Source organism: Sphaeramia orbicularis, chromosome 22 (genome assembly GCF_902148855.1).
Source record: "Sphaeramia orbicularis chromosome 22, fSphaOr1.1, whole genome shotgun sequence".
NCBI classification, from domain to species: Eukaryota; Metazoa; Chordata; class Actinopteri; order Kurtiformes; family Apogonidae; genus Sphaeramia; species Sphaeramia orbicularis.
In genome coordinates, this window is record NC_043978.1 from 37,756,918 (window position 1) to 37,781,125 (window position 24,208).

The 24,208-nt window shown below is 40.3% G+C and overlaps 1 protein-coding gene across 4 annotated transcripts in view; it reads left to right on the top strand.

Moving 5' to 3' along the window:
• The first annotated feature begins 4,030 nt into the window (after positions 1 to 4,030).
• ldlrap1b (low density lipoprotein receptor adaptor protein 1b) overlaps positions 4,031 to 24,208 on the top strand; it is a 29,435-nt gene continuing 9,257 nt past the window's right edge. For 2 of the 4 annotated variants that reach the window (XM_030126637.1, XM_030126638.1), the window contains exons 1-5: positions 4,031 to 4,368; positions 18,271 to 18,413; positions 19,751 to 19,863; positions 22,101 to 22,215; positions 23,007 to 23,079. In XM_030126637.1, the coding sequence (XP_029982497.1) occupies positions 4,284 to 4,368; positions 18,271 to 18,413; positions 19,751 to 19,863; positions 22,101 to 22,215; positions 23,007 to 23,079 (529 nt within the window). In that variant the 5' untranslated portion in view covers positions 4,031 to 4,283. The remainder of the gene's footprint in view (positions 4,369 to 18,270; positions 18,414 to 19,750; positions 19,864 to 22,100; positions 22,216 to 23,006; positions 23,080 to 24,208) is intronic. The other 2 variants (XM_030126636.1, XM_030126635.1) reach the window with 2 other exon arrangements.

The following is a 24,208-nucleotide window of genomic DNA, read 5'->3' on the forward strand; positions in this document are numbered from 1 at the left end:
CTTTCTCTACATGTTGACATTTCTCCAAGCACGTGTCTGTAATAGTGGTTATTGTTGCTTTGACCACCAGGTTGTTTCGTTACAGCTGATCTATTTATAACTTTATATACACTGAAATTTTAATTGAGTAAATTTGCTCAAATAAAGGGCACTGCTACATTACTGTAGTTAAATACCATGTCAAAGACAGACTTCATCACAGTCGACTAGTTTCAGTTTAGGGCATATATCTTATCGCCGCTAGGGGGCAGTGGTCATCAGCGTAATGTATGCTTAGAGAGATAATCTGTCTGCACATTCTCAAGATATTAGCTCTGTCAAAAACCTTTAATTCCTTCTTTTCAGGATTATTCTGCCTTGACAAAAGTTACATCATAATTTGTTCATACCATGACCAACAGGCCTGCCATGATCGTAACTGATAGCATTTGTGGTGCAGCTTCAGGTGGAGAAATAATTTAATCAGTGCTACTTTGTAAAACCAGATTCAAAGCTTATATTTTTAGATTTAACACATTTATTACGTACTCTTAGTCCTGCCTTTTAATAGTTAAAAACAACCACCAAAGGGAACATTCTGGACTGTGCTGACCCCTGGTCTTGAGACTTCAAAACATAAATGGGAGCAAATTATGGCTTGCACACATTTTGATTTCTGTGATCATTTATCCAATTGGAAATTTTACAGGGAGATAAAGAATCAGTCTCCCAAGGACAATGAATAACTCAGATGAAAGAGGCCCTCTGCTCAGCATTCTGTCACGTGGCAGGATTCTGGAAATGCACATATTTAACCTGTGCAGCAAAGAAAATGTGAGTAAAGCTCGTCACTGACGTCTAGGTGAAGTGTAAATTTGTTGAATCGTCAGTATTTCATAACCCTCCCACTTCCAACTTGGCACCGGTGTTTGGCAGAGACCTTCCAGTGGATTTAACAGATTTACTGTAGGTCTTTTCCAACATTTGGCATTTGGCATAATTATACATGCAATGCTAATATTTAATCCAGCTGTTTGGGGTGGAGACACCATAATTGAGTAACCCTTTGTGTTGCTCTCCTTTTTCTCTTGATTAACATAAAATCCATGAGCAATTTTGTTGGTAGAAATCATTTCCAGTCCACCTTCCTCTGCAGTCTCCTACAAATGTGGTGTGTGCTGAAATAGACTGAGTGAATTTGTGTTCTCAGATAACAGAAAATATGGTACATTTTTTGGCATGCGCATACCCACAGCTGACACTATGAGGCTTATATTTGTCTACCTAATAAATAACTGTTTTGGTCTTTCATCCTTACCCTCAGAATGAAGGCCAACCTCTGTTTGCCTCCAATTCCGAAAATCATTGATTTATTTTTTCCACACACCTGCTATAACTACTACCCACGTTGCAGCATTAAAGTAAAGACGTATCTCACATGCGTCAAGTACCTGGCTGATTTACTAGTACAGAATGTACTCTTTGTTTCAAGTCTTTCAGTGAAGCGTAGCTGTAGCAGCCAACAAAGAAATAGTGATTTAAAAGGAATGTACCATCCTGAACACAGAGGAATCATTTAGTTTACAGTAGTACACTGGTGGAGTGATAAATCACCCTTCCATCTCTATTTTGTGCAGCATTAAGGTACTACTTTGACATTTATGTAAATTTCAGATCCAAGATAGTGGTGGTGTTGCCTAATGTGTCCTTGGGGACACATTTAGCCTGTTGCACTCCTGCCTCAGAGCTTGTCATCTTGTGTAAAATCAGGTAGTGCAGGATTTTTTTTGAAAGCCATTCTCTGGGGTGATTCATTTCCTGTGTGATGATGTAAACTCAACGAAACTCTCTTTTCTTTAGGGTTTATTATCATTTTATAGATCATTCTTTGTTACAACATGAACAGTTGTGTTACTGCTTAAATAAGATATTCAGACATCAGACAACAGGACTAAATTAATGGCAAATATTGATCATTATAATGCTATTTACAGTTTTTCTAGTTATATCTGCAACTCAAATAAAGCTGTTTGTACATTCAAAAGGTCTATAAATGGACATTTCTGAATTTTAAGATTATACAAATATATATTTTTTGTTGAGCATGTAAATTGTGTTGGCATCTGCCAACAAGAAATCTTTGTAATGAAGCATCTTTATTCACCAAATTAGCTCTGTGAGACCCTGTCCCCCAGATGTCCAGCTCCCTGTTTGGAACAATGACTCACTGAAATGTGTGATCTATGAGTCCAAAGCCTGTTTTTACCTCCCCTGCAGCTGTTCACTTGTATGATGGGCCATCAAGGCATTGGGGCAGAACATGCATACAACATAATAGGATACAATAGATGAAATAGAATACCCCTAATGGATGTGTAATAAAATCAGACTAATCCAAAATATAAGGGCATTATTAAGACCATAAATATAAGGGTGAGGACTCTGTGGAGAGTGATAATGGCTTATTCTTTCTGTGTGTTATATTTAGATATTTAGTTGTTTCAGCCTGAAAAAGTGTGGGTGAATTTAATTTTTTTTATGAACCTATTTTTCTTGGAGTTACAAAACTGTCCACTCAGCTGGACATCATGCATTTAATTTTAAAAGCAAAGAAACATATATTTACTTATATACTGTGTGAAAACTATGAAATAAAAACATTTTTAATGCCGCTAAGCTGATGTTTTCTCGCATTTTAATGTACTCAAATACTAGTTATTACACACTTCAAGGACATAATATGCAAAAAAACCAACAACTTTTTCTTTAAAAAAAAACTGTTAATTAAAGTCTAATAACAATTAACATTTTTTTTTACACTCAGACATGTTACTGCAGATCAGGTTTATCAAGAACAGCAAAGTTACATTAATGGTGTGAATTGCAGTGTTTGGGATGATGCATAAGTGTCCACTGTTTTGGCTGATATGGAATTAAAACAAGTGACCACTTTGCATGAAAGGGTTAATAATATGCATGAGTTGTGTTATATTTAGATATTTTGTTGTTTCAACCTGGAAAGGTGTGGGGCAGAACATGCATACAACATAATAGTGGAAATGATCCCACTAATATGGCTATATTCAGTGGATGTGTAATAAAATCAGACTAATTCAGAGCATAAAGACATCAATGGAGTTTAATAATATGCAGTATTAAGTAGTTTAGTCTTTCTGAGTTGTGTTATATTTAGATACTTAGTTGTTTCAACCTGAAAAGGTGTGGGGCAGAACATGCATACAACATAATAGTGGAAATGATCCCACTAATATGGCTATATTCAGTGGACTAATTCAGAGCATAAAGACATCAGTGGAGTTTAATAATATACAGAATTAAGTAGTTTAGTCTTTCTGAGTTGTGTTATATTTAGATATTTTGTCGTTTCAACCTGGAAAGGTGTGGGGCCGAACATGCATACAACATAATAGTGGAAATGATCCCACTAAGAAGGCTATATTCAGTGGATGTGTAATAAAATCAGACTAATTCAAAGGATAAAGACATCATTGGAGTTTAATAATATGCAGTATTAAATAGTTTAGTCTTTCTGAGTTGTGTTATATTTAGATATTTAGATGTTTTAACCTGAAAAGGTGTGGGGCAGAACATGCATACAACATAATAGTGGAAATGATCCCACTAAGAAGGCTATATTCAGTGGATGTGTAATAAAATCAGACTAATTCAGAGCATAAAGACATCAGTGGAGTTTAATAATATACAGAATTAAGTAGTTTAGTCTTTCTGAGTTGTGTTATAATTATACATTTTGTTGTTTCAACCTGAAAAGGTGTGTCAGCTGTGTTGAAGTGGACCTACCCCCTCCAGTCTATTTCTGCTCTGGTGGTGACATTACGCACATTTCCACTCAATAGAAGACTGTTTCAGGCGCTCAGAAAAGAAATGTCTTGGGACTGAATTAAACATGAGAGTGTAACCCACAGCCCGTGATGTGACTACCAAATCATTTGTCACAAAAGGCGCTGGGTGGGAGTCGAACTGTACCGACTATTAACGGGAGCAGTGACAGCTCCGCCCGCCCGGGATGCGAGCGCCGCTGCACTCGCGTGATTCCACAAACGGGCGTCACGCACATTATCCGGTGAATTTACATACATAACACCGCCCAGGGGGACGAACATGATAATCTACCATCGATTGAAAACTAACCGTGTGGAGGGGAGGAAAAAAACAGCTGAAAAAAGTTTCGAGCGGACAGGGTTGTGTTAAACCAAGCCAAGTGTTTCGACAGAGATTAACCGGATCGTGTTGGGCTTTTTGCCCCACTTTTGGATTACGATATGGACGCTTTGAAATCCGCCGGAAGGGCAATTATACGAAGCCCCAGTATCGCCAAACAGTCGTGGGGTGCGGGCAGACATAAAAGTAAGTATCCATTTCCTCAGCTCATCATTGTGGAGGTGTTAGCTGCTGCTAATTTGGCTAAACCAATGCTAACTAGGCTAAACCAACCTAGCCTTGACAACTAGCTAACACCACAACCGGTGTTCACGGAGACTAATTAACTGCTAACCTGACTTTACAACTCCGAAGGAAAAGCTACAGCTACCGGGGTTGAAAGCAGCCAAAGTGGGGGAAGTAACTCTGAAACACAACAGCTGTATTACACCGCACATTTACGGTCGGAAATGTTTTGTTATGCCTCTGAACTTGACACTCAAACTGACAGTCGAGACCCATATATCGTAAACAGAGTCGGAGCAACTTGAGCTCCCAGACTGGTTCTCCTCAAGTCCGACCAGTCGAATGAGTTGGACTGTTGGGTTCACTTGAATGCCTGAGACGATAAAACAAAAAAGTTTGGGTATTTTTTTAAGCTCTGATCCTGTTGTCTGCCACGTCACTCAGCCGACTGACTTACACGGCTGGAGAGGCTCCGTGGGGGGGCTAAAACACTGGGATCTGGGCGTGTGAGGGGAATAAGGAAAGGCATAGGGGTGAAAAGGCATGGCGAGATGAGTGGTCGTGTTCCTGGCGAGGCTGTACGATCCTAGCAACGCACTGTTGCTAGGCGATACACTCTAAGAAAAAAAAAAAAAAAGCTAAGTGTGCTTCTATAGAAGGAGTGGGTGCGGAGTGTTGCATCTTATAGTGGTCAATGCCAAAACCGGTCATAAAAATCAGCCTTGTTTTTGCTTTGGATCTCCATATTGATCTATACCCTCTGATGTATACGAGCATCACCCAGGCGGCTCAGCATCATCACTTTCACTGCACATGCACAGCAAATCTGTAGAGATCATGTCATGTTTGCTTACACAAAAGGGGAAATGCCCCCCTGCCGTTCTGCCTCTTTTCCTTTTTCATTTCAGAGACAATAGACCAGTGGGCAGAAAGATGTCACACGTGCCAGACAGTGCAATCGATGCTGTGTTTTGGTCCATTCCTCTCTAAGGGAGGGGGTTGATGCTCACCACCACCACCACCACCACCACCACCACCAGCAGTAGTAGTAATAGTAGTAGTAGTAGTAGTAGTAGTAGTTGTGGACTGGATTGAGGCTTTCCCGTTACAGAGGTCTAACTGCCCATCAGTCAGCTGCTAATATTGGCAAGATGAGGCTGACTGTTATGACAGTCAAACTGATGCTGTCCTTTCACTGTACATCTTCATTATAAGGTATTCTCACTGGAGGGTCCCGTTTGGTTGTGTGACTGTCTTCCTTTTTCTCTAGAAGTCTTGGTTAGATTACAGGCAGATTTTAACAGATTGTTTGGACTTGTGAAACTGCAGTGTCATTAACAGATGGGAATGTGCTTTATATTGTAGTCAGTTATTTGCAACATAAAAAGGGAAGTATTTTGGAGTTGCACTTTATTTTTAGCTGACTGCATTTCTTCCACATGTCTTTAGTTTGACTCTATCCCTCCCATGTGTGGGCTTGGCCTTGTCAAAGCAGTCTATTCACCTCTTTGGCATCTATCATCGCTGCATTCCTTTTCTCCCACTGTCAGAGCTGGATCATAACAGGTTACTATCATGTTTTCACTAAAACCGCCCACCGCATCACTGCCCACTGTCTCAGTAGACATTATGGCTTTGTTGGAAAGGCAGCACAAGTGTGTGTTTGCCCCAGTTCCTGCAATTTTTAGCCTCTGCACGAGCAAGAATGTGTCAACTATGTCATTTCCTGCACAGTTTAAACAGCTCAGTGGTGCTCTGGCAGTCTGCTGAACTGACGAAATGTTTCTGCACACTGCCCTGCCTTGATGTCCAAATACTTACCATTTTCCGGGGGAAAAAGGGGTGTAGGCCTATTTTTCTGCGTCTGTCAAGTGTGGGAGGTCGAAAATCCTTGTCTGCTTTGAGGATAGACTGTCCTCCCACATTCCTGGTCAAGGCCCTCTATTCTGTGGGATTGTCAATATTCAACAGTTGGACTGTCCATTTGCACTTTATCATATTTGATACCTAGACAGTGTGAGTCAAATCTTATTAGTGCCACTGGAGATAATTATTGCTAATTAGTTTGGGTTTTTTTAGATTGCCAAGGGTCTGTAGCTTCAGCAAACCTGTTATGTTTACATATTTTATCAAAACAGACAGTTTTTCATTATTATCCTCTGTGGTATGGACTGAGAACCACAGAGCAAAGCTGTCCCTGTGGTCCTGCTTTGGCCAGTGCCGTGTCCCTACCACAAAGTCAACTAAAGGGAGCCCCTGAGCTGTAATGGAGATTGCTTCCAGCAGGATTTTTTTTATAGAGTTGTAAAGCCCGTACTGATTTACGGCCCCGTTAGGTCTTCTGTATCTCTAATCTGCTTCTGTGTGTTGTCACTGTATAGTCACGTGTAAGCATCTGTGGACAGGATTGCACAACCGTGCTTTGTCATTGTTTTTCTAAAAGGACAATTTTTAATCCTGTGAAGCAGTATATCTTTGACTCCCTCTTGTTTCGTCTGACAGAACGGGGAGAAAATAACTGAAAATGTTTCTGTCGGTGGACTTTCTTCGCTCTCTTATTAAGTCCTTGCTGTTGATTTACAAAAAGGGGCTGTCAGAAAGGATTGTTTCATGCCAGTCATCTTGTAATTGCCCTACTTGTTTCCAGTATAGACATCTTCAAAATGCCTGTTTTTAAAACTAGACAGGAAGCACAGTGGCTAACCAGTTCACCCTCCTGGTTAGAAATAATTGATGTAATCTCCTTCAGCCATATGTCTAGACATATGGTCAGTTTGCCAGTTCACAGTTCTTAAGCCTTATTGTCAGTAGAATCTATTGCACTGTCACCACCTGAAAGTTTTTGAACAAACAGCTCCACATAAATATATTTAGACAGCTCTCTGAATCTGAGAGCAGTTATGCTGTTGATCACTCCGTGTCTGCAGCAGTTATGTCTTGTTCACTTTAATCTACTCTTAGTAACTGAGATAATTATTTGAAAGATACTACTGCAGGCAGGGAAGGAACATTGCTCTACAAGCATTAAAGTATAGACAACAATTTATTGCACACTGACAGTAGGAATAGCCTTCATTTTCCAGCCTTGAAGTGGAAAGAGTTTACTGATGTCTTTTGGGTGGGAAAGAAACTGGGGTGGATAAAGCAAACAGTCTATTCTGTCTCCTCGCTCTGTTCAGTGTGTAGTTCAAGTAAGACTTGATTTTTTTCTAAGTGCCTTCCCCTGAACTGATACTTGTTCCTCAGGAAGTTCCAGGTGCTTTTGACCTGAAACTCAGAAAAAAGTGGTTCTTCTTTATTTTTGAGTTCCATGTCAAAGCTCTCATTATTTCCAGAGGTGTAGCTCAGAGAAAAGCCCCTGTTGCACTCTGCCAGTAGTGAAATCTAATGAAACCTTACATGACATGCCCTAATTCACTAGGAAAGCAAAGAGGATTGTTTTCTTAATACAAGATTCCTCTGTCTCTCACTGGCCGGTGCTCTCCTCTACCTGTTTGTTTACCACTGCTACCAAAATTACAATTTGAAACATGTCTCTGTGGAGATGTCCTGAAGCAGCTTTATTGGGGATACAGATACAGAGTTGAACGCTTCAAAAAATCGGTGTTATATTTTGTTGGGGTCTTGTTTGTCAGACACTAACTTGCTAAACAACCAGAATATTAATCAGCCCTTGGGACAAGAATCAGAGAAAATCTGAGGCTTTTTTTTTTTTTTTTTTTAAATCATTTTATGAAGGGTTTTTTTGTCACTGGTTTGTTTACAGTCACTTGGTGATGCCTGGAACACAGCCTCAGCATATGCATGTGGTAATCCAGTCAGTCTGGGCCAAGGTAGAGTCTCATTCTCCTTGGGTATTAATGTCAATATTCGCAATACCTGAAAAGACTTGCAATCTTCTGTGGTCTGCAGATGTGTTTAAAGGCTGGTTTCCATCCAAATGTAGCACAAATTTTAAACAAATTTTCGGAATCTCACCAAATGTAAATGCGAATGTATGTGCATTTCCATATACTACAGTTATGTGAATATTAAGAACTGGATTTTAATATTCACAATATTAGATGCAGTATTTCATAAAATAGCCTTGTCCATCTGAGCTGTTGAGGAGCTGAGCAAAAAGTCTTTTTATTTTAAGGTAACAAAGAGCTGTTGCCTCCCAAGCCGAAACACTGGTCTGAATTATACAGTGATGTTTTAGACTCTTTGACAGTTTGTCAAAGCCTTTGTCCAATATTTGTCTCTGCAGCTCTTCATACATGGAGGAGTTCAATTGCAGTTTTCCATCCAATATGGCATTTGTGGTTCTTGTTTCTTCTGCATTTTATTGACACACTGACTTTTCCACCTTTCCCAAGAGTAAAAGCTGAAACTTTCAACTTTTTACAATTTTTTCTATTTCCACTTTTTTTTTATGTGCTTTTAATAGCCGGAAAGTGTGAACTCTGAATGGCAGGAAAATTGGGTATATTTTGTTACCATTTTTAGGGCTGCAACTACATTTTTTTCATCAACTTCCAAATCCATTTGTCTGGATAAAGGTCAAAAAATAGTCAAAATGCCCTTTCACAGAGCCAACGATAACATGTGCTTTTTTCGTCAGTTCTTTGTTTTGGCCTTTAAAGAACCTTGTAGTTTAGAGCATTCTGACCCTTTAGCCATGTGCAAGTATGAAAATGTGCTTTGATGTGAACTTGCACAAATCTATGTCATTTCAGCTACAATAGAACGAAGCCTCTAGTGTTTAATGTGGCAGAGCACGGAACTCTTAAAGGATCAGTTTCATTGCTCTGCTCCTTGTTGAGAGTACATTCTGACCTCAGCTGGTCATCATCTGTAATCCTTGACTGGCATGACCACTCATTTCTCCTTCCACTCCCTTGCCTCACTTTCCTTCTTTGAGTGGATTTGGCCAATACTGACAGACACGTGTCTTAATGTTAGGACTTAAACGATGGCTGTAAGACTCTTATCCTCTACAAATCCTTTATTTCACCCAACTGGAATAGTTATGAACTGTCATCAAATTACTTTCTCATGATATATATAGTTGTGTAACACTCTCTGTTTATCCTCTAGTGTGGTCTTTAAAAATATCATAAGCGTACTGTGTCATAGCATTCTGGTGCTCAAGGATAATGATGAAAAAAGACACACTGTTGGTCATGAAGGAACTCTATCAGCTGTTTATTGCAATGACTTTGCATGATATACCAGATGAACTGTCGCACAGATATAGTATGTTCTTACAGGTATTTGCATTTATGTCTGTATGTCTCTTAGAGACTTTGCCCTGGCTGCCAGATAATACTGTATGTTAAACATTTCCTGTAGCCTTTCCACCATAGCTGACTTTAAGAGGGGAAACAATAGTATCGGATCAGTCTTTGTACCAGGGACGGAAAGACAGTGACAATCGCCTCATGTGTAGTAACACACTTTTTTCCTCCTTTGACTGAGACTCAGTCTTTGTCTCTTAAACAATGCTCTATCTCAAACCCTCTCTTATGATGGCTGTGTCTCCTGTTAGGAAGTGGTAGCAATGGTGCACGTCTCTGGAATTAACAGCCCTAACAGAAAAACACATAGCACTATATGAGGTTAAACCACAGCAGATATTCTGAGGAAGAATGTAAAATAAAGTTTTTTGGTGGCATAGTTAGAGAGTGTCCACAACTCTCTTTCAAGACGCCTCTGTGTATCCCTGCAGGCATCTTCCTTCAACTGAGTCGGCAGTTTCTAAATTAGCTTAAAGTGTCTAGATTGGAATCTATTAATGCTGGAGTAAGTTTTTTCTTTCCCATGTCTTGTTTTGAGGTAAAAGACATTTCACAATAGTTGTAAGTCAACCCTAGACCTAAGAGTCCATTTGACAACCCAAGAACATTTTATGATTTGTTTTATTTATGCTGTACCTTTAGTAATTGTGTTAGGCTGATTTCTTGAACTCTTGTTGGCCATTGATCAGATGATTTAATATTACGACTGACCTCACAGATGACCACAGTGTTTCATGTCAGTAAATTGTAGAGATTTATTTCATTGTACATCTTTCAACTCCAGTTTCCAAATTTCTCATATCTTCCAAGAGCATTTAATGAGGATGTCCGTTGCAACAGCAATCTAATAGAACTGATATATGGCTCTGCTGATTGGACGCACGAGTTCCCGAACATGATGCACATGCAACTTGAGCAGTAGTGCCTTTGGCAAAGACCTGCTTATAAAACCAGAAATTATGTCTCAGACAAAGTATGACCAAGGTAGAATATGCTGGAGAGAAGTGTCTGAAACAGACAGTTTTTATTTAGCCAAAGACAATACTGTTTAATGTGGTTGGGAGTGTCAGTTTATGCAGGCTGTAGATCTATTATGTGTCATGCAAAGCCACAAATATTTTTCAATCTGCCATTTTCCCATTATGATGGGTGTCAACAGATCTACGGACAAATGTTTAATTACAGGGATACCATTTTCAGATAACCCTGTAAAGGAAAGTGCTTGCAGTATTATATTTTATTGATTCATTAATTGTTCAGTGTCAGTTAGAACTCTCTATGAACTATCTAGTTGAAGTATACTATTGAAGTTATAATCTGTGTTGGAAATGGGGCTATTCTAAAATGTAAAAGTGTTTTCATTTTGCACATAAAGAACCCATAAACTGTTTAGTATGTCTATATTCGACAGAACATTTAAACATGGTAAGTAAAGACATTATTCAAACGGTAGTTTGTGATTAAAAACATTGTGATATGACCTGTAAACCAGATTGCACAGCTGTAAGATGTTATTTGAGTTTTAAAAACTGATCACACAAAAGTTATTTTGTGAAGTGCAGACAGTGTTACCTCTGATCCACTGAGAGGATCATGTGAAAATCAGCTGCATACAGCTTTTCCCCTCATCCCAGGGTGACGCACATCTCCAGCCAAAGCAGCAGTTCCAACCCTGTTATCTGCCAGATGTCAGAGCTGGAGTCACTGTGTGGCACCATGTGCACTGTAAAACAACAACAAAAAATCCCCAGTGGAGAACCATTAATCTCCTATATTTGTCTGGAGAAGGTATGCAGGCAGGTAGGAGAATGTCTTCCCTGACCAAAAACAATGATTCATTCAGTGTTTGGCATCCAGGGGTTAAAACCATTTGGACTGTCTCCTCTTGCTCATTCACTGAAGCCAGTGTGAGGCTGTGCACAGGGCTCTCAATGCCCAGAAGCTCCTTTCAAATCTTGACAAAGGGGAAACTGTTGATACAGCAGGCTCGGCTGTGGCTGTGGAGTGCTGGGGCTTTGACTGTTGACCTTAAAGCCTTTTATTTGTGTTTGTGAACCAAGCGGGGTCACACTGCTGCTTGTCCTCCCCTCCCTTCTCCCCCGCCTATCATAATCTTTTGTGCCAGACTTTGTTGAATAACTAACAGCTATAACCGAGGGTTTCATGAACTCACTGGTCTACTGACTCAATGTGATTTCCCCGGGTAGAATTATGTCATTAACAAGGATGTTAAAGAATTTTCTTGATGCAGTATCACTAAAATAATCTTGCCTTGTGAACTTTATCACTGTCCATGTAGCTTTGGGTTAAGAGGAATCCGCTGCCAAAATGCCAGGAAGCATTTTGTTTTATTCATCTTTTGTCTATCCTCATCTGTCTCATTTTCAGGAAAGCAAATTTATCTCTTACGAGACTCATAAAGAGTATTAATGTTGGGCAGAAGCAAGCTGACAGTGATAAAATTCCAAAATTGTCAGGATGTGATTTTTCTATTTTTTTATTTTCATTTTTCTTTTGTTTTTATGACGGTATCGCAGCATATCTCTCTCCCTCCCAGCCCAAGAGTATTAACTGCATTTTTCAGCCTGCTCTCGCAGCATAGCTCAGCACTCCTGCTGTTTCCACGGTGATTAAACTGTTGCATCTCCCTAATTGTCCATTACTTCTGTTGAGTGAGAGCGTGCATACGAATTTATGGTGGGAATTTTGACTCGCTGCCTTTATTTGCATATTTTTCCTGTTATTCGACTCTATTTCAGGATAACCTGAACCCCTTTCAGTTGTTTATCTGCTTGTTCTTGTGCCTGTTTGCCTCGGTGTGTCTTCTCTCCCTCCCCCGCTGTCTGCTGTCTTTCCCTTCTTAAAACAGAGGCAAGGCCAGGCACAGCAGATCTTCTCTCCTCATTACTGTCACTGTCTCTCGCTGTTGACAGGAAGAGTGATAGGGATCCTCTCTGACCCTCCCCATTTCCAAATGGCATGCTTCATTTCCTCTGTGTTGGCTTTGCCAAAAATGCCCAACACATCTACCTCCCTTCCCATGCTCTAATGCTGCTGTGGCTCAGCTCTCAAATCCTTTGATTATAATTGCCGAGGCCTCTGTGCCGTCTTGCCTCTCCAGATCTCTAGTTGCATCAAAGGGGTCCAAGTGCCTCTGTAGTTTTAGCTTCATTAAAACTTCATGCGGAGTCTCAGCTTATGCATTGACTCAAATAACTGGATCTTAAAGAAGAGGCTAAGACCTTTTCCACCCTTTCTAGTGTGTTTTCCTCCACCAGGCTCTGAAAGGAGTCAGATGACCACTGCTTGGCTTGAGACTCTCTGCTCTCTGACGACAGAGAACACACATTCACTGTCTGGATTCCTGCCGCCATGTCCACAGCTCCAATAACCTTCCTGAAATAGAAAGAAAGACTCAGGTGAAATGGAGGTGAGGGAGGGAAATGTAGCGTGATATGATGGAGGCTCAGTCTTTAATAATTCTTTTTATCTTCCTTTTAAATTGTTCCTTTATTGGCATACTAACCACTTTTTGTGAAGTGTCTTTAATTAAAAAAAATGGAGACGTGCCGCAGATTTGAGGAACTTCAAATGTGCGTTAAATGCATTTTGACACACTCACGCTGTTCCCAATGAAGTTTTTTTTTATGAAGAAGACATTATTCCTTTAATGACCTGCTATCAAACATTTGATCCAGAAATCTGATATTCCTGTTTTATTAAATCTGTCTGCTTTCCACAAGCTTTTTCCTTCAGTGACATTGTAACTGACTTACCAGGTACAGTTCAGGTGAGGTGAGCTGCACAGCAAGTAAGTAGCTGCAGATATGCTCTGCTGGTCGCCTGGCTAATCCCTGCTGGTGAAGTGTTGAAACTTGTCTGATGCAGGAGGAGACGGGCAGGATGGAAGCAGGGTGGACTTCAATGAATGTAGCATATAAGTGTTGAGGTTTAGAAATATGGCTCTCCATAAAGTCTCTTCAACTTTACATGAAATGCATTGTTTTGAACTTTTAGCTTTTGTATCTTTAGATTGACAAAAATAGTTGTAATTGGTTAATTACATTAGGCTCACAAAAGGGAGGTAGCCTTTAGAGACTGCCTGAAATTTGTAACCATAAGCCAAGGCTGACAGATGCTGGGTGTGACACATTCTTAATTTAAAGCCCTTAAATCATTTTGGAGACAACCAACATATTTTTTCCCCAACTTAAAACACAGTTAATTTTTCTGATATTCACTTCGCTTCTCTCAAGAGTCACAGCCACTCTGATCCTGTTAAGTATAACGAGTCACCTGATTGTAGGTGAACAGCCCTTATGTATGGACACATTCTAGATGCACTGAGATTCAATCACTAAATGCATTTGGAGTTGATTTAAAATATAGATGTCTAAATTCACTCAGCCATGTGAACACAAATGCATTCTGGGAAGGATTGAAAGACTTTTCACTTGAAATATGGAAGTGACAGTTAGTGCACCAATGGTGTCATATTAAGAATTTTTAAAAATGTATATTATATTTTCACTTGAACAGATGCTTAAGTATCAATGTAAACTATAGTGGTAAATGGGCAATTTAAAATGAATGTTTGTTGAGTAGTTAATTTTTGTAATGATATGGTCATTTAAAAACACAAACAAACATGAAAAGCAGGTCATAAGCCAAATTAAGATGGATCATGAATATAATGGGACCTCACATCCCTATGTATGGGTGTATGTCTGCGTCTCTGCCCCACTGATATGAGTAGGATTATTGTTTCCTCACAGACAATTTGAAATATATGCTGAACAGTAATTAAGGATTTTTTTTTACCATTGACACAAAAAAACACTGCAGTAAATTCATACATCAATAACTCATGTCATGGAAGAGAACCAATAAAACAAATGTAAAGCGTGACAGTGTCACTTGCACCTCTGCCCTGACAATCACACTACCCCCCCTTCTAATCACTGACCACTGTCCCCCCCTCCAAAAATCACAGACAGCTTTCTGCCCCCGTCTTACGAACTATTCACCGCCCACCTCCGTCTGTGCGCTTCCTGTGTACCTCACAGTTTCACTCTGCAGGTGCGCCTGGGTATAAATACTGTATATTAATTGTGAGTTACATTTTAAAGAATGATTTACCAAGAATTTTAACATCTTTTCCCAAAAGTCTGCTCTCCCCAGCATAAAAACTACCACATCTACAACTCGTGGTTCCCCATGGGTTACATACTAGTCTAATATAAGACTATTATAGAGCGTTTTTAAGTTGTGTAAATTATCTTTGTGAGACAAACAAATATGCAACCGTTAATCCACATGTCTACCATTATCTAATATAGGACTATTATATCCTGTGTATATCAATGTTCTTACTTTATATATGGGCCGATATATCTGATATTGGCCAATATCTTGGAAAATGGCTTTTTTTTTAAGCCCCCAATATCAGTATCTGCATCGGCCCTAAAAATCCGATATCAGTTAGACTCTACATTGTCATATAGATACTTGTGGAGTGATTGAGTGAGAACATCACCAAGTGCAGTGAGTAACAGGAAGGGGAATATTCCACCTTTAGAAGCTGAACATTGTTTTTGTGCTGCAGACTAAATTATATTTGAAAATAACCGTGACAAAGGCAGTCTGTTAAAGTTGAAATAAAATCTTGCAGTAGGCCATGTTTTAGACTATTGGTGAACTTGTTAATTTGGATATAGAGCTGTCAAGTGAGGTCTGACAACATGGGAGTGAGTGTGCCTACATTTGGACACATGTGATTGAATCACTAAAGATGCATGCTAATGCAGGGTTTGAACAGGACCTGAATGACCCTGCTGGTTCATTATCCACACTATTCTTTGAAGATGATTGACTAATAAACCCCTCTCCCACAGTTCCTCTCCTCACTGATGCAGGACCCAGCTGCAGTCCTCTACCTGTCTCCCCTCCAATTCTATCCTCTTCCACTGAGCAAACATCAGCAGTTCATCTTATTTACAGGCAGTGTCACCCGGGCGAGCGGTGCTCACTGACCAGCCAGGGCTCCAGCGTAGCCGAGAAGCCTTTGAAGTTCCCTCTAATCAGCATCGCAGCTGTAGAAGGCTCCCGGTAGTGGGTGGGGGTTGGTTGTGTAAATGCAAATGTGACCAATATGAAAATGGATTATTCCCCCATACAAAGCGGCACTCTGGGCATATCTACAAGTCTAAAAATAACTCTGGATCATAAGTTCTTCATTTTTGCTGTAATCATGTCTGTTTATGAAGAAAACTGCTGTTTTATTGTTCACCTACTGCTCCTTTGTGGGTTTTTTAACTTTATTTTTGTATCTATCTATCTGTTTCTGACAGTCTGCCTGGAAGATCTTATAATTTCTGGGCTCTATGTTTCTAGTAGTTTCCCTGGCATCTCATTGGCATGGGTGAATCTGAACACTGCAGTCAAGTTGAACTGCTGGGCATCCTTAGAGATTTGTGAGTCCTAGTGTAGGAGTGCCTGCTTATGTTGGTTCCACAGGAATAGCATAAAACCTCTGCTACAGCTGTGAGGATTATGCCAGTGTCATCTCTTCTTAGTCGTCAGTCACTCAAGACTATTTTTTAAAGCGTTCCTGTCAGCAATGTTGCATTTGTAAACACTGATAATCTCTGTACTGTAGTCATTCTACTGAGGATTTTGATGTCATTATCACACATCGGGGCAGAAATGCCATAGCAGTCAAGGTTAAGTCTGCATTATCCTCATCATGTTTGTCTGTCTGCAGATGTCCTAAGTGGCTACACCTTATAATGGCCATTTATAGTGCACTTGGACCACTTGGTAACTTGATTTAGGTCATGAATAGCATCTAGTGATTCATCCCCATGGATTATATTACTGTAAGGGCGCTACTTACCCAGGCCCTAATGTAACTACAGGATCAGTACAGGAGGAAGGCAAGATCTGTCCTCTACACTTAGGAGCTCAAAGACCTTGACCTATGAGTGGGTGTTCACTGTCAGACTCACCCATTACTTAAGTAAGGGTTTGGTTAGAGCTGCATTTAGACCATTAAAAACCATACTCCCCAACCACTCTGCTTGGTTTGGCTGGGGGAGAAAAGAATATTATAGGTTAGCTTTTGGTGCGGTCTCCAAATGGCTTATTGTTCCCATATGGGTTCTCAGGCTAAGGGTGTTCTTAAAGTGTAAATGCATCCAGGAAGCTTGAAAAAGTTTTACTGATCTGACTAGAGGCGTAATGGAAACAAGAACTGCTATAATATCACACTGCATGTTCACACTTTTTTTGTTCATTTTGTTTTTATTTACATATTGTAAATCATCGACTGATGTCAACTCAGTCAATAACAGGAATCAGTTGAAGTGAAGATACTGGGTGCCATGACGGCCACCAAGGCAGGGAGGAGATATTGAGAGGTGTTTTCTGATGGGCTTCTAAAGGAGACAAATGGCTCCCTCTGCCCAACTCATTATCACACCACCCAGTGGCAAGTCCATAAACCTTTTATGAGCTCCAAGGAGAGCTTAGTATGTTTATTGTCAGGGTAAATGGCAGCTTAATACTGGAGAAATACTTTGTTGAACTTCCATTAAGAAGTTTGTATCATGTTTGTTTTCATAGTTAGTTCCTTTGGGAGCATTTTGGCAGTCTAAAATGACTGCGCTCTGTGTTTTATACATTTATATTTCATTACAGTAATGCAAACATGGGTCTCAGTTATTTTGGATAATTAGGCAAGCAGTAGATCTTTTCTTTTCTCTTTTACTTTGGTTTTTCATCTCTTTACATCCTTTGACTGCATCTGTACAGCTCTCATCAATAAAGAATAGGGATCATCTTGAAGGGCTCACACAGTGTTCATCACAGAATTGTTAAAAAAAAACATACATTATTAAGTTCTGGATAAATGTCATTGTCTAGTATGCAGGAGATGATTATCTTTTATGAATGACCTCACACAGAGTAGGTGACAGAATTGTAAATGAATTCTTGCAAACAGTCAAGAAGAACAAGTTTGGAATCTGTTGAACCCCGACTTTGAGTTTTATTTAAGAATTACATAATTCCCTGGATATTTATGCTTGATTTAATTAATTGCAACATGGAGTGAGAGTGGAGATCAAAAATGATAAAATTGCACTGCTAGACTGCAATGATATCACTGGCTATTCAGGGGGGCAAGGTTGTTTCAGTTATGCCATTAGTTATTATCTTATTAATGTTATTTTAGATAACTGAGAAATCTGCACCTTTGTTTGGAAAATACATTATTTATACGAACATTGGCTTGCATATGTTACTGAAAATAGACCCAATTTGTTGAGGCAGTAAAATCCATATTCTGCCAAAACACAAGCTTTAACCTTCCTGCAAGTGGAGAAGGCAGAAGCATGTGCTCATTACACATACCCATAATGAGAACATGGTTTGGCTGCTGTCACATAATGTAGCTGAGTCTAACATCCTACAAGTGGACCAAAAGACACATGCCTCAAGGGGTACATCTCATCTCGCCTTATGGTAAAACTAGCAGAGCTCTTGATGAGGAGAACTGTCACTGATGTATGTCTCCGATCTGCAGAGCTTCCAGAAAACTGGACAGATACAAGAGAGACCCTACTGGAGGGCATGGTGTTCCAGCTCAAGTACCTGGGGGTCACGATGGTTGAGCAGCCCAAAGGAGAGGAGCTGTCGGCGGCTGCTGTCAAGAGGATAGTGGCCACGGTGAGACACAATACACACTTCAACGCACACACACTACTGCGGGTGTCACTTGCAGCAAACAAGACGCACAACTGGAATTGTCCAAATAGTGGGCACCCAGAATGTCATGTCAATTATGCTGTTATTCAAATAAGTATTTCAAGTTTCTCCAGTGCAGCCACTAATATATTTTCCACATCATCACTTCCACCGCTTGAAAATGTCCAGTACTTTTCTCCTGTTCATAACCCAACTGACACTGTGGTGAAAAGTGACTGGTAGGCTGCCTGTTTGCCCCGAAGCCCAGGCTGACATTTAGAGGGGGATGCAATTAGTTTGGACAGTGTTGCTCAGTCTATAGCTTGGGCCACTTTGTCGTGGTAGAAAAGCCTTAATGTTATTGAATCTGGCAGCTCAGTGGATAATGAAGTTAGCAGCAGCAGAATGATGGGACTTGGGACAGTGCGATGATGTATGGGGGGGGCAGACACAGGGTTCTGATTGGGCCTAATCTGTTGTGTGCCCTTGGTGCCCCTCTGAGAAGGATGTTTGGCTGTTTAAATGGGATATTTTTTTAACATGTCATACAATGTAATGGGTTGCACATGGTAATAATAATGATAATGAGTAATATTAAGTCAAGCTATTGTTGAGCAAAATTCATTTACTTTGAGAGCAGTATGCATTCAAATATCAGAAAGTTAAAACATCACTCAGCTGGGATCATATTAGACATGTTGGGTCTATATATAATCAGACTGAATGGTTTCGTGCTCTATAGAGCTGCACAGTTTGGTGAAATTTGAGCCTACCTGCTTTGTTGCAACGGAAATTGAATAGATTACTCATGTACAGATATCATGTTGAATATACAAACTTAAACTGGTATCAGTCATACAAAAACTTTAAATTAAACTTAACAAAACAATGTTGTGACTTTCATTTTGCATGTTTTACACATTACGTTCTCAGTGTCTCTCATGATTACCTTTGGATCATCTCAAATCCTCCTAAATCTTGACCTTCATATTGTAGCCTTTTGTAATTATATGTGTATATATTATTATTTGGGTTTTTAAAGGGTGTTAAGCTTACTTGTACCTTTGCTTGTTCTTTCAGTTTGCATTCAGTTTGTTCACCAGCAAATCGAGATTTAAAGCATCATTATATAATCACCAATTTTGACCTTAATTCTGGATTCACCTAATTTAATTAATTCAGTTGAATCCAGTTATTCCTGGTATTCCAGTATGTTTTCATTAGCAGTCTAAGTCATAATTCACATCAGTGCAATTGTGACACAAATTGATTGATTCTTTTGTCTGTGTCTCGCTTTGCATTCTGCTTCTTTCCTTCAGGCCAAAGCCAGCGGAAAAAAACTCCAGAAAGTCACATTAACTGTCTCCCCACGTGGAATCATCCTTTACGACAGTGCCTCCAACCAGTTGATAGAAAACATCTCAATATACAGGTTAGTCCTCCGGTGACTGTTAGTGTTTTAACACATTCTGAATCCCTGACTCCTTTAGCACTCCAAGTTATGAAATACATTTATATAAGCTTTTTCTTTACACCCTCAGTAAAACAAAAGTTATTCCCTCCTTGCTCTCATCTGTCACTGAATGGCCGTGAATATGGGAGGTGTGGTATTTGTGTCTGTGTGTATGTGAGAGGAAGAAAAAGTGTGAGGTCTCAGTCCATCATTGGACTGTCTCATCAATTCTAGCTCTCTGGAGAGAACTACAACAGCATTTCGCCTGAGCTTTCACCTCAGGAGTGACTGGCTGACACACACACAGACATGCATACGTCGTCTCATGCTAATGCCTCCAGATCTCACAAAACTGCTCGCCTGCCAAAGCCTGCACGTTTAGCTCTGCCTAACCTCCATTGGCCTCGAGCTTATGAGGCAAGCTTGACTCACTTTGCTGAAATTCCACATTTATGAGTCTACATATCAAGGCGAGATGGGAATTTCCATCATTTGTTAAGCATGACAAGGCTTATGTTGAATAATTTCTTCTGAAAGTTGGCAGATTGAGGATAAAATCTCAGTTGTTGAAATGTTTTTTTTTCTCATATCCTTGAGCAGTTTGATTGACAGTATGTCTTCACTGGCCATATTTTTAAGTTTAAAGTTTCACCTTGGATTGCTCTTTTGTTTTAGACTGAAGTGAAAGTAACTTTCTGATAGACAAAATGAATGTGTGTTTAAAAATCACATCTCTTTCCATATTAAACCTGAATGATACTTCACAAAAATGTCAAAAGAGGAACAGATCACAAATGTCTCTCTTGTAGGATGAAATTTAATCATTGATGTGGATACCTCCTGAAAGCTTTGTCAGAACCCGCCAATGTCAAACTAAACATAGTCAACATCTGTTATGGTATTGGGTTCAGTTAAATTTGTGGGTTCTTTTGGTTTAAAATGTCATTTGCACCCAGCCCATTTCCACAGAACATCTCCAGTTTAATATAGCAATGATAATGGACTCCTTCATTTGAAGAATATGAGGTAAATAGTGCAGTAATTAAAAGGCTGACTGCCTGAGGTGGGTCCAGCTGTGACCTCAGGTTGGTGTGAAGACATAAAGCAGCTGGTTGCATCATGCACCCCATTGGAGCTCCTCTCCCCAGGCATCTGTTAAGAAGACAGACGACCAATAAAAGAAATTGATTTGCTTAGACAACTATTTTCCCTCAATGTCGTCCCTCCCAAACATTTGCCTCTAAATCTTGTTTGTGCTGTACACACCACAGCAGTGATTCTTAAAACTCTTCAAACTTTTACTCCCTGACATTTATTTACTTTTTTCCACACCTTATATCCTTTAATCATTAGTTAGTGCTTGTGACTCAGCAAGTGACTGTCCCACAGTGAAACTCGCAGTTGGAATACAGCGCTGAGGCTCGAAGGAGAAAGGAAGGACAGATGGCAGACATTCATTAAGCCTTCCTCCATCGTTTTGGGTGTCTCTCCCCAACTGGCCAGTGTATCGTCCTATTACTTTAGTGTTGGGGTAATGACACATCATGATCAAAATGTGGAGATAAGCTATTTGTGGAGCATAACGATTCGATTTAAAGCCCTAGTCTGCACCTGAGACTGACAAGCAAAACTGATACCTCAGTCACACAACAGTCTCAGTGCACCTGAGACGCCCCGCTACACCACAGAAAGTCAGCAGCATTCACCTCTATCAGAGTCTTTTCATATGCTGAGAAGGCCAGGCCCCAGCTAAAAGCTATAATTTAAAACTCTGTGTGTGTCAAGGTTGTTAAAGAGGTGGACACAGTTGGAGTGTGATGTAGTAACTTGTTTGAAAAGCAGAGAGGAACGGCATCCCTTTGGTTAAACGGCACAGATGTCCAGAGCACACGTTTAGTCCAAATTCATGATGTTATTCAGCTCTGTACCTGCACACAGCTGTGTGTGTGTGTGTGTGTGTGTGTGTGTGTGTGTGTGTGTGCGCGCACGCATGTTTGATCATGTGCTGAGATTGAGAGTGCAGCTGGCTGCAAGAAAGCTGGGATTTTTCCTTCTATAATGTATTTTAGAGAAATGCTAGATTGAACTGTTTAACCCAGATTGCTGCACTAGCTTAAGAGCTTAGTGCAGATAAAGTTGCACAATTGCTTAACTCGAACTGTGATGACCTTAAATAAGGTCTCTTTTATTAAAGTGTGCTTCTGTGTTCCTTTCAGAATATCCTATTGCACGGCGGACAAGATGCATGACAAAGTGTTTGCATACATCGTCCAGAGTCAACACAATGAGACTCTTGAGTGTCATGCTTTCCTATGCACTAAGAGAAAAATGGTAAGAAAATTAGGCTGTAAAATCCTATTTATCTGCAGTGAAGAGACACACATTGCTTGCACCAGAAGAATGCTTTCACCACATAGTCCTGTGAGCTCTGCATGTGGCGTCTAGTGTGCAAAATCACCCTGTATTGCAAAAAAAAACAGCGTTCAAAAGCAAATGGCTCAAATGTGAATACTGTGTTTTAATGCCTACTCTCACGTTAGATACCAAACAAATCCATAATGAGGCTCCAACTATAAGGCTACAAATTCCGCTTGCAACATGAAAGTGGATACTGGATTCTGGGTTTGCCCCTGGCAATCTTTGAGAAGCACACAATTTGTTGCAGAGAGACCTCAGAACAGCTGCACTTTCCACTTTACTATTGTATATATGCAAATGTCCAAGTATTAAGTGAGAAAAGGATGAGGAGTGAGAACATGAAGGGAGGAGATGCTGTCATCCCTTTCTGGCATTCTCTCCATCCCTGGAGGTTTGCTGAATGAAGGAGCCACTCCCTCTTCTTCCTTCCCCTCACTAATTTAGCTGTGACCCAAAGGCCACGTATCCTCCCTGTTACGTAAACAACTTGTTGTAGAGCCTATGGGTTTCTCTTCCTTCTCTTAAAGTATCTGTGAAGTAGCTCCTTGTGTTTGTCAGTTCCTGTTTTGTTTTTTCTTATCCAATCCTAGCTTCTAGCTTTCCTGGAGTTTCCCCTCCTGTGGATTCCATGAATGAGTATTATTCATCTTCCTTGTATTTTTTTTCTTGTTCCTGTCTCATTCTGGTCTGTCTGTCTCCAACAGGCCCAGGCGGTAACCCTAACCGTGGCTCAGGCTTTCAGAGTGGCATTTGAATTCTGGCAGGCTGCCAAAGAAGGTACGCATGGTCACCCCCAACGACCAAAGGAGTGTGACGGATGAGTGAAAACGTTTTCCCTCTCCTCCTCTTTCTCCGCCCCCACTGCTGTTATTCTCTGTTCTTACTGTATACATTCTTTTTCTTGCTTCATTGTGTTAGGCCAAGCAGTTTGTTTTATTTGGAGAGCTCCAGGACTACGCAGAAACATACATACGCTTGTGTTTTCCTGTTCTTGGCCTTGATCGTGTGAAATATAGGAGAGATGTTTGCTGCTCCTCCAGTCACTGTTGTCTATCTCTCCTGCACACAGGGGAATATCCCCATCGATTGAACCAGTTTCCCCATGTTGTAGTTGAATCCCAGCCCAAAAAGAGAGAGACCTGTTTTAGTTTAGTGACGCCTCTTTATTACAGACAGCTCCGTCATGGTTAAAGACTCATCTAGGTATCGACAGGGAAGAGGTGGAGAGGATTTAAGGTTACCTGAGGCAGAAAGGGTCTGACAGAGCAAATCTGTTTTCTTTATTCTGTGTATGATGAGAATAGGTCTCAAATGTGTAGGAGCTCAGACTTAAGCCTCAGTATGTTTTTACTGTATTTTTGCCGCACTCTGCTCAGCTGCTGTCTTCATTACATATTTATAATTTGTCAGTTTTTTGTCAATCCAGCGAAGGATTGACACCCGGTTTAAGTCTGTGAGCAGCCTTAAAAGTAGACTTTATTCAGACGGTACATTTTCAAGCACCAGTGTGGACACATGAAGCAGTCAAAGTGCTGTGTAAGGATGGTGCCACACATAAGCAGCACATTCTTTTGTACAGCTCAGCAGAACATGCATGTAATTTACTGCTTGTATGACTCCGGTGTAAATGAGCGGTTCTGAGGGGGGTTTCACCACATAGGCTAATGTTGGTTTCTACACCACCCATCATCACCATCTTTTACCACTTGTATAGGTGTGTTTTGACTTGAATGATTATCCATTGTTGCTGTGTGTCTTGTTTTGCACCTGGCACCTTCCTTCTCGCTGCTCCCTCCTGTCGAGTTATTTTCTTTTCCCCCTCTCCTCCCCCAAACGCCAGTGCTTGCTTCTGTTTATAATATTGAACAGAGACGGGTGAAGAAGAGGAGCGTGGAGGAGGGGGATG